Raw genomic sequence first — 11,852 nt, 5'->3', positions numbered from 1 at the left:
TCTAGTGTCGATCAAAAACTGCTACCACGCCGTGGCAGACATGCCACCATGTCGTGGCAGAATCCAGGAAAAACGGTCACGAATAAACTCGTTATCATGCCGTGGGCACGTCCGGATAAAATAGACGTGATAAATCTTGCCAACACACTGTGGGCCTTCCTTGGCCACGCCGTGGTTTTTTGTCTGAAAAGCTTTTCTTCAAAAAGAGCTTAATTCATAAGGACCAAAGCTGAAAACATCAGATCTGATTCCTAATAGCTTCATAATGGATACAGTTTCCAACTTTATCTATTAGGATGGTCCAAACCACTAAGATCTAGACTTTAAGTCTCAAAGGGACCCAAAGATGCATCTTTCTCAACTTAAACCATTAAGTCTAAGTCTCCCACTTTTAGATCTGAATCAACAAGTTTCCAACTTTAACCATAATAATGTCACAATCTCTCAAAATCTAAATTTATATACACAAAAATGACCTAAAGGACCAATATAACTTGCATGGATAAAAGGGAAGGCAAATGATCATAAATTTCCTAGTCTATGAGGTCCAAGAAGCATTCCAAACTGATCAAAAAATGTTAGAGTCCACTCAACTCCAAGATCACTCATAAAATGGACCAAAAGTTCCAAAAACGAAGAGATCTAAAGAACTAAAGAGCAAGATTGGAGCTTTATACTCACGATAGTCCAGAAATGTAGTGCATTTGATGGATCCAAACTTGAAGCATCATTCCTTGCAACCAAAAGAACCTTCTTGATCTTTGAGCTTCATAAAAAATATCATAAAAAGCATTCAAAAAAGGAGAGATGAGGGGGGAGGAAATCAAATCTTGAAGATGGAGGCTAGGGTTTCTTCCAAGGGGTTCTAGATATGATGGAGGATGCTAAAATGCCCAAAAATGCGGAACCTTACGCTTAAATACGTTGAAAACCCTAAAATCATGGGCTTAGGCTTGATAGACTGCCACTCTGTGGACACGTTTCTCCACTCCGTGGCTTGCCACGTTGTGGAGCTTTGATCTCTATTCTGTGGTGATGGTTTTTCAACCAAATCCATTCCAGCTTCAACCAACTATAACTTCTTCATTTCAACTTCGTTTTCAACGATCTTTATATGCACGAAAATGTATTGACGATCCCCAAAACCCTATCTAGTTAACATATCAAACTAAAATCATAATTCATACAAGAAGTCCAAAACATTACTTTTCCCAGTTTACCATTTGACTCCAAAACACAAACCAAGGGCTTAGGTCACATAACCAATATTATCAACATCCAATAAGGTCTACAGCCTATTCCCTTGAAGCCCAAGGCCTTTACCTGATCCATTTATTGTCCGTAATCCTAAAATAAGAAACTTCTCAAAATAGGATGTTACATGTAGGAAAACAGGATCCCCACTCCCAAACCACCATCATCATGAGACATCATAATCTTATCCCAACGAACCCAATGAAGTTTCCTATCACCCATTTCAACTCCACGTAACGCTCTAAGAGACTCCAAAGTTTTCAAAACTTTGATAAGAGTTGAGAAAATTGATAAAAAAAAAAAGAACCAAGGGAACCCAACACAAACTTAATAAGAGTAAGTGTAGCACCTATCGAAAGCATGTTCACTTTCCACTTGTTAAGCTTGATGGACAACTTATCAATAACATGTTGTCAGGTAGTTACCCTAGACATATTCTCTTCCACCGGGATACCTAAATAACTAAATGGAAACCACATAGCCACATACCTAATAAATCTAGCTGCTTCCTCCACTTGACCAAAAGAAACCCCAACACTAATTAACTTACTTTTAAGTAACTTAATTCGAATACCCGACGCCAGATAAAAATACCGCAAAATGCGAACAACGTGCCTCAAATTTTCTAAATCCCAGTCGCACATTAAAATAGCATTATCCCCAAAGATGTAACAACTCATAATCTGCACTACCAACTACGACCCCTCTGAAAATATTGGCCCATATAGACTACAACAAAACCGCATAAATGCCCTCCATAACAATACTAAACTAAAAAGGATAAATGATCATCCTGATGAAGACCCCTCTCAATGGCAAACTCATCCATTGACTAAATTCGAAGTTCTGGCGAAAGAAAGAAGACCCTTATCCAACTTCACCACACATGACGAAAACCCATAATGGTCATAATATACATTAGGTAATCCTAAGAAGCAAATTCTTTGTTTTTTTTTCTCAAAATCAACCTTGAAGACCATTTACCGCCTCCTCTGCACCTTGAACCAACTGACCACTGCATTCAACATTAAAGGTTTGTCAATAATCTGATGCTCGTTAATAAAAGTTGTCCGCTCCACACTAACCACACTCCCAATGATCCGCCTACCGATTAGCCAACAACTTCAATTATAAAGAAACTATTTTTTATATGAGTAGTATATAATTAAGAAACTCGTTAGAGTATTATTTTAGGGAAATTGAGTAATCTAACCATTAAAAACGAGGTTTAAAAAAAAACCATATTTTTTCGGTTTTTGAAAAGTAATCATTTTCTCCGGAATGCCCTAATTTCGGAGTACTGTTCATATTCCAGAGTTTTTTTTTTCAAATATATATATTTTTTGTTTTTTTTATTCCGAATGCTACATTTCATAATGTTTTGTCACCATTATTCAATAAAATGTCTAATTTTATGCACTAATATTTTATATAGTTCATTTAAATATATTTGTTTAATTTTTTGTTAAATTAAGCAAAAAAATGATTTTTTTTTCCTGAAGTTTCGGAATTGTTCTTCGGATTTCGGACTTGTTTCTAAAATTCTAGAGTTTTTTTTTTCCGAAATCCAAAATTTTATACAGAATGTTGGTCCAGAATCCGGAATGTCGTTCCGGAATCGATAAAAAAAAATGTTTTTTCTTGGTCAGGAATGCCCATTCCGAACAAAGTGGTTATTTTTGTTATATATATATATATATATATATATATATATATATATATATATATATATATATTATCTTGAAATACGAAATACACATTACATTAGAAAGTGGTTAGATTTCTTAATTTCCTTTATTTTTAATTAGGGTTGCTTTTCGTTTGCCGGTAAGTATACTTGTTACGTGAATGTTTATCATGAAAAAGAGTTAGAGCTACCTGTTGAAATCAAAATTAGAGAGTTAATATCTTCTTTGCAAGTGACTAATTTAGGTGTTAATTTAAGTGAGATTTTCGTTTCTCAATTCAATAGTAAGTTTGTGATCACGGTTTATTGCTCTCCAAGTTATAATATATTTTTTTCATCTCTTGTGGACTTACAACATCATTTTTTTCATCTCTTGTGGACGTACAACATCATGGTAAAAGCACCGTAAATCCAAGTGATAATACATATGTTAAGACTATCAGTAATACTCTCCACTACAACCGTCATGGAGAGATTCCAGATTAGCCACCAAAAGCCACGAACCCACTTCGGAGTGCATACAACGACCGGAAGAGAAGAACGAAGAGAGAGAGAGAGAGAGAGAGAGAGAGAGAGAGAGAGAGTGAGAGAGAGAGAGAAGACAGACGCCTAAGAGTAACGGATTAGTCGTCCGCCTCCGTGTTCGCCACCACACCACGAGCCACCACGGACCGACAAGATAGTATGCACGGTCGTGGTCCGTGGCCACGTCAACAACGAGCATGTTCGTTGCAGGTATACGGGATGACCTTATTGAACGTTGGTTACAACATTATACATAATTTAATGCATGAGTCATGCAAACGTAGAAAAATTAATTGTCATCACATTTATATACATATAAAAACGGTTCCAAATGTAGAGATAAGAATAGAAAAGGCATCAAACTTTAATGAATTTCTCAATGGTTGAAGGTATGGGGGTAACGAACGTCTTTTCAATATGTGAAGCATGTATGTTATGCTTCTATGCATATTTAAAATTCTCAATGCATTATTATTATTTTTTTGATAAAATTACATTGAGAGTATTCAATATATAAAGTTAAATGATTGTTTTATTGAATGGATAGAGAACACCTAATGAGAATAGTAATGGGAAAAAAACATAAAATAAAGCTAAGGGAGACGTTGAAACACCCCATGTTAAAATGTTCAGGAAAAGCACCATTCCTCATATGCTCATAAATACCATGCTTCTCGTATTTATCTTAGAAAAGTAATAATCAATTTGTTAAAATTATAAAATTTATTCGCTATTAACATAATACAAAATCAATGCCATTGAAATCGGTTCATAAAATGTTATATCCTCTGTTCTAAAAAGCATGAAACTTTCATCTGTTATATGGTTTCATTATCTTTGATTAATAACAAATACTTTAAAAAAAAATTAAAACAGTTATTCAACAAAATCAATAAATATGTTAGATCTATTGTTAATATGCAAATGAAGTCGTCTCAAATGTAACTTTAAGGACATTATATTTTGAAACATAATTTAAATCAAAATTTATCATCTTTTAAAAAAAAAAAAAGATCTAATAATTTTTTAAAAGGAAAGGCCCATCTAACAATTAAACTTTATCACCATAAACTTTCCCCACACAAGTTGTGGTCCAAATACCACCCTTCCTTATCTGTAGCACATTCAAGCCCCCCTTCCTCCTCCTTTTCTATTTCTTTTTCATCACTATAAACTTGGTCACATCAACATTTGGACCCTCTCACCCACCTTTTCTTTCGTAAGATTGTCAACCAATGTATATGGTTTTTTTTTTTTTTTTTTCTCTACAAATCACTTAGGCGTTAAAAAAACGTTTTTCTTTTTTGTTGTTTCTCTTTACAAATCCTTTAATCGAAATGTATATGTATACCTTATGTGGTGTACTTTTTTTCTCTTTGAAAAATTTAATCTAAAAAACGTTCTTACGTTAGTAGCTTCGCCATCGCCACTTCCCTCTCTCTTCCCAAAACCTATATTTGGCGTCGTCGATGCCTTGGTTGTTAATTTTCGACGAACGGAAACCAGAGATGGAGAAGGTGCAAAAACCCTACATCTTTTCCTCATCATCGCCTTGATTGCTTTTAAATAAATAAACAAATAATAAAAAATAGAAAGTTGTGTAATATAGTCACTTAATCGCTAATAACAGTGGCGGAGCTACATGGGGCGTTGGGGTACTAGAGCATCCCCAAAAAAATTGTTTTATGTATATAAAAAAATTTATTATAAACATGTTGTATGTTATTGTACCCCCCAACTAAACAGATATTGTATCCTGTATTTTAATGTCCGTGATAGGATAACTACGTGGAATATATATTGATAATGTTTGTACCCCTATCAAAATTTTTGGCTCCGCCACTGACTGATAAAGATAAAACATTCAAGTTTAATACTAACTTGATCCAAGTGAAATACAAAACATAAGAACGAAGCTAACGAATTTAGCCAAACAACATGAACGCATTGGTGTAATTTACTCTAAAGAATATGTTGGTATCCTTTGACATTAACCAGTTTAATGCTATAATGATTTATAATATTCCAAGAAATTGACAAAAATTATTGATGGCTATTTACCTTTATATATTTTAGCTTTTCTACATATGTGAAAATTACATGTGTAACCCATCCATTTATCTTAGTTGTATTCCTTATTTATTCAAAACAAGCTCCCCTACTTTAAAAAGCCTTTCTATATATTTGGAAGAATTCTTTCATCACTTACTTTGTACCTTCAATTCCATATACATTCTGAATTAATAACTTCGTTATATAAAATAATGCCTCCTGTCCACTCCAGCCCATTTCATCAAATGGAAAACCCAGCTCTTGCATCGTTTTTACAGCACACCAGTAATCGGGAAAAGCGATCAAAAAGTCGCAGTGGCAGCGGTGGCGGCGGCGGTGGTATCTTCCGCATGTTCAAGCTTCTTCCCATGCTAACCTCCGGTTGCAAGATGGTGGCACTATTAGGCCGGCCAAGAAAGCAGCTGCTAACTGATCACGCAACCACCGGAACCCTATTTGGTTACCGGAGAGGGAGAGTAAGTTTAGCCATCCAAGAAGATCCACACCGTCTCCCAGTCTTTGTGATTGAGCTTCCGATGAGCTCAACCGCGTTCCAGAAAGAAATGGCGTCAGATATCGTCAGATTATCGCTGGAAAGTGAAACTAAAACTAATAAGAAGAAGGTGTTGGAGGAATATGTGTGGGGAGTTTATTGTAATGGAAGGAAATATGGGTATTCGATACGAAGGACACAAATGACAGATGATGAACTTCATGTGATGCAGTCGCTGCGAGGGGTGTCAATGGGTGCCGGAGTTCTTCCGGGGCTGTCGGGAAAGGAGTGGGCGGTGGACGGCGAGTTGACTTATATGAGAGCAAGGTTTGACCGAGTGGTCGGAAGTAAAGATTCAGAAGCTTTTCATATGATCAATCCTGAAGGAGCTGCAGATGGCCAAGAACTCAGCATTTTCTTTGTAAGAGTACATTAGAAATTAAGGAACAGGAAAACATACTTTTATTTTTACACATGAATATGATCTAATATTTTTTGGGTTTCATATTGATGATGTAAATCATAATTTTCTAAATTTTTTTGGGAATTAATTGAGTAAAAAAAAAAAAGAATCAAACTCAAACTTATATATGGTTCTTCTTCGATTATTTTCTATAATTTAATCATCATAATATAAAATGTAGCTATAACATTTTTGGCTCTTTCTTTATGTAATTAGCTGTTTTAAATTTACCTTGTACTTTCTTATGTGATGCACTTGTTTGTAACGAATATACTTTCTTTGTCCCAAGAAAAATTTAGTATTTATGTTTGGAATTATTTTAGAGAACTCAATAATATTTTTGTTAAGTTTTTTTATTATATTTTATTTTGTTATTTATTAAAAATCCATACATAAAATTATGAATTTCATTTTGTTTCATATGCTTCCCTATTTTATTTTAACTTATATTAAAATCAATTGATACTCAAACGTATGGTTGTAAACGAACACGAACGAGGGTTTATTCATGTTCATTCATTTAAGTTAGCCGAACAAATAAACGAGCACAAACGGATAAACGAACGAGTTTTCTTGTACATGTTCGTTCGTTTAACAAATTACATTGTTCATGTTCGTTTGTTTATGTTCCTGAACATGTTAAACGAACATAAATGAACAAAGATAAACAAACATAATTAAACCTATATGAAGATAAATGAACATATAATATAGTAATATAATCAAACACAATTAAGCATATATGAACATAAAAGAAACTTATATAAACGAACATAAACGAAGGCAAACGAACAACATAAACGAACGCTCACAAACATAATCGAACGAACGAGACCATTGTTCATGTTTGTTCGTTTAACTAAACGAACGAGAATTTGTGTTCTTGTTCGTTTTTTTATTAAATAAACGAACATAAACGAACTTCCCGCCGAACGGTTCACGAACAGTTTGCTGAACGTTCAGTTCGTTTACAGCCGTACTCATCAAACGTCTTATTCGAGTATTTATCAAATTAAATATATATTTTTCTAGATAAGAAAAGTCTTATTTTCTATCACATAAAGTCGAACTTATGAGTTGGATGATATTCTATTACTTCATCTGTTTCAAACTAGGTATAAAGTTTCTTTTCTTTTCATAAAGTTTAGGAACCGAAAAAAAAAATGTATATAGATCTACATAATTTGACAAAAAACTGAATACACTGATCGATCTACTAAGTTTTACTTGAAATAGTTCCGAAGAAAATTATGCACACGACTTTAGTTTTATGTGACTAACAAGGAGTTAACATATGATATGATGTTTATCCATCGTGATGTTGCCAAAAAAGCAAAAAGTTTGTTGAGTGTGGGATTAGGAATAGTGGTAGGGAACAGTCCATATGAATTGATAAAATACAAAGGAGCGACAAAGACAAGGATGATACATTGGACTAACTTTGATGTAAGAGATGAATTACATCTTTGATTACTTTTCTAATAACCCAATTTGTAATGTTTTTCCATGTAAATCTTATTATATGAAAGTTCTATCAAATTTTATTATGGATTAATATAATTGTAGTCCAACAAGCATTCATATTATTTTATATGTTTAAAAAACAGCTCATTTTGTCCGCGTTCCGCGGGTTACATCTAATTCATTTGGCTTCTTTTTTTTTTTTAAAGATTAAAAATTAAAAATTACCGTTATGTTTTTTCGATTTTGTATAATTTTTTTCATATCTTCATCTCCGATTGAGTCTTTTTATGTTTTTGGTAAACTTTCATCTTCGAAAAAAGTATTCAAAATCTTCATCTTCGTTCTTTCGGAACAAAGTTTGTCTCCTAAATCGTGTCGATTTGTGAGGATGTATAAGATTTTCATCGAGCACCGCAGTTGCGGTATGTTGGACACCGCAATTACGATATGCCGAATATCGCACTGCCTTGCAAATGTGTCTACAATCTTCCTTTGCAATGGTACTCTGCAACCACTCTACAACTTCCCCTACCATTGTAGTCCCATTTTGTAGCTTTGTATTTTGATGTTGAAAATTATATATTAGGTCAAACGGAAGAGAAAACTCCATAACTCAAAAGGAGATCACCTATGTGGGCTAGAGTTCTTCTTCATCATTTTGCTTTCTTATGTAGGAGATTATCTATAAAAATAGTCACCTTATCCTTGTGTGGTATCCGCCAACATATTATCTCTACTGTAACATTATTATATGTATGACACTCCAAATGCTTTTAAAATGTATGGTTGTTATAAATTTCATGACATTTAGTCATGAACCACAAAATATTGTTTAACAAAAACTCTTGTTATGTAAACAAATACAAAACCTTGGGTGACAATTGTACATAACAACAACGATAGTACAAGTTAGCAAATGCTATGTTCCAATTCTATGAAATCCAAAGTCCACTTCTATTAATTTTTCACTTCTAAGTCATTGCGTTCAAACTTAGAGACACATAATATGAAACGTCTCATGACATTTAAAACAAACAATACATAATATGAAACGTCTCATGAGCTATATGGGTTTTAGACTCAACAAGTAATAAATTTTTTGAGTAATCTTTTAGTGGAATCATATTTCAAAACACTTGATGAAACTCTTAAATTTTTTAAACATTATATTACAAAGTACAAAACACATTGCATGATCATAACTTTTCAAAATAATTTCTACTCAAAACAAGTTTTTGTAAATAATAATTAAATTTGAAAAACTTTCCATAAAACTTAACTAAAATCAAACTTATGCAAAGAATAACAAAATTCAAATCATGATTTCAGATTTTTAATAAATATTTTACTTAAATCAAACTCAAAGTATTAACATATCATAAACATGCATTTAGAGCTAAAACTCAAACTTATCAACCTCTTGTAGTAAACTCCCAAAATAAAAGGAATAAAATCCTCTCTATTAAGGTAACTAGGTAAAACACCCAAATAATTCATAAAGCATGAGGGGACATGAAGAACATGATCTTATCCTTATGCAACTTTTTCTTATACAAAATGAATGTCCATTTCAATGTGTTTAGTGTGTTAGTGTTGAACTAGGTCGTCGGAAATGTATATGACCCTCACATTATCATAATAAACAATTGTTTATGTAGCGAGAGGAAAATGAAGTTTAAGAACGAAGATGTGTAACCAACATGTTTAAGCAACACCATTAGAAATACCACGATATTTCGCTTTTGTACTGGATCTAAACAAGGTGGCTTAATGTTTGGAAGATCAAGAAATGAGATTATCACGTAAGAATATGTAACGTACCAAAAACCATAGTAAAAGTTTTCATTTTTCAAAAGAAATCTTCATAAAACCCGTAAAGTAATCAATCATTGTTTCAAAAACAAAACCATAAAAATCAGACTATTAGTATTATCTCTCAAACATAAATAAGTAGATGGATGTGTACGATCACGCCTTCACCTTGTCCCGGTCATCTGAAGTACCTGAAAACATTTAAATCCACAACCGTAAACCAAAACGTAGTAAGTTCCCCCAAAATACCCCACACAACGATACACATATAATACATGCACTAATGAACCTACAGTCTGCTTGGACTGCCTCACAAGGCTTACAGGGAGCCTGGACTTCTCTACTAAGCCTATAGTCTACTTTATCGCCTCGCAATGCCTACAATAGTTGGACCGCTCCCTTGGGCCTACAGTCTGACAGGACCGCCTCGCAAGGCCTATAATACATTGGACTGCCTGGGTATCTTAGCCTACAGGACAAAACAAGACTGCCTCAAACCTACCATAATATGTCGACATATGCAAATAGATAAACAATCAAACAATAACCAACAATGCATGTATCATAACAGATCATTACAACATATTAACATCCTACACACAAGGATACATACTGCAGTACAAAGTATAGTGATAAAACTCACCAACACAACTCACACAATTGAAGAACTAGTACTATAGGTCATCTATACAAAAATCAGGGACCAATACTTAAACTACAACCCAAAACCCTCAAATTGACCTAAAGTCAAATTCAGTCAAAAAGTCAAAAGTCAACAATCAAAGTCCATCAGTTGGTCACCACGTCATAACTAATAATTTGCCACATTGTGGTGACCTCACGATAAAATAGTCATAGACGTCACTTAACGCCATGTAGTGCAGACAAAATCTCCATGTCGTGGGAACTGTCCTAACCAGCTTAATGCATTAAGCTCTTAATCCTTCAAGAAGCTCATTTATACTCTCCAAAAAGCCTTATTAAACTCCAAACATCGTAAAAATAGTTGTCTTTTAGGCATGCATGTCCAATGCATGTCTTGAGCCCAAGCCAGGACAAAATGGAGGAAATGAGACCCAAAATTACATGCATAACATCAAGACTCTATTAAACTTCAGATATGGAACATATGTCCACAATGGGACCCCATGGATCCATAAAGTTGCCAAATTTATGGAGTCCAACCACTCAAACTATATCAATCTTGAAGAATAATGCAAAGAAAAGTAGATCTAGAAGAATGAAACATAAAGGTTGGAACTTGAAGACTTGCAATGGTCCATAAGATGAGCTAGAAAGTGGAGAAGGGGCTTGATTGTTGGATCTTCACACAATGGATGCCATCTTCTTCTTCTTCTCACCAAAAATTACCACAAAACTTCAAAAACTCAACAACGGTGGCTATGGGTTCTTCTAGGTCGAAAGGTAGGTGATGGAGGCTAAGTGTGTGCAAACCCTAGCCATCACATCCGTTAAATAGGGCTTAAAGCCCAAAAATAGGGGTTTCGACTTGGCAGCCGTCACGCCGCGGCTAACATCATACTACAACGTGGGGACCTAAATGAATGTGTGTTTCATTTGTCTATGGCCACAACGTGGTGCATCCTTTGCCACATTGTGGTCACCATAACATTATTTATTTAAGACTTGAATTACCAAAACTCATAAGTGTTATTTACCTGGAACGTGGTGTTACAGAATTCATAATAACCAAATTTTGAATGGAGCAAATATACACATCTAATCGGATTGGTATCAGTATTAAAAAATAACTATGTAGAGCTAGATTTGTTAAGATGGAGGTTTTTGATGTAGTATCGCTTGAAGATATTGAATTATCTGTTTGAGAGCATTTATATGAGGGTACAAGGTTCGTGCATCCGAAGCCTAAGTTGTTGCATGACATAAGAAATATTTGGACATGTAAAACAAGGATACTGAAGAGCTCTGATGATGTTTCTATAAAAGGTGGGTCTGCAAAAGGGTCATCGGAAGTCGTGGGTAGTTTTGGATTTGTATTAATGGGAGTACGTGTCAATTTATAAAATGCATGCCAACATGGTCAATAATCTCCTTTGCATATTTAGTTTTGCTAAAAAACA

At 34.1% G+C, this 11,852-nt stretch overlaps 1 protein-coding gene across 1 annotated transcript; it reads left to right on the top strand.

Annotated features, from left to right (window-relative positions):
* The first annotated feature begins 5,619 nt into the window (after positions 1-5,619).
* On the top strand, positions 5,620-6,516 carry LOC145104368 (MIZU-KUSSEI-like protein (Protein of unknown function, DUF617)). The gene has a single exon (XM_079041645.1). It carries the CDS (start codon positions 5,731-5,733, stop codon positions 6,445-6,447), a length of 717 nt encoding a protein of 238 aa, XP_078897771.1. The 5' UTR covers positions 5,620-5,730; the 3' UTR covers positions 6,448-6,516.
* Positions 6,517-11,852: the final 5,336 nt, after the last annotated feature.

This window comes from Lactuca virosa, chromosome 1 (assembly GCF_052849685.1).
Source record: "Lactuca virosa cultivar CGN04683 chromosome 1, Lactuca_virosa_CGN04683_v6, whole genome shotgun sequence".
Lineage (NCBI taxonomy): Eukaryota > Viridiplantae > Streptophyta > Magnoliopsida > Asterales > Asteraceae > Lactuca > Lactuca virosa.
This window is presented reverse-complemented; position numbering and strand designations above follow the sequence as displayed.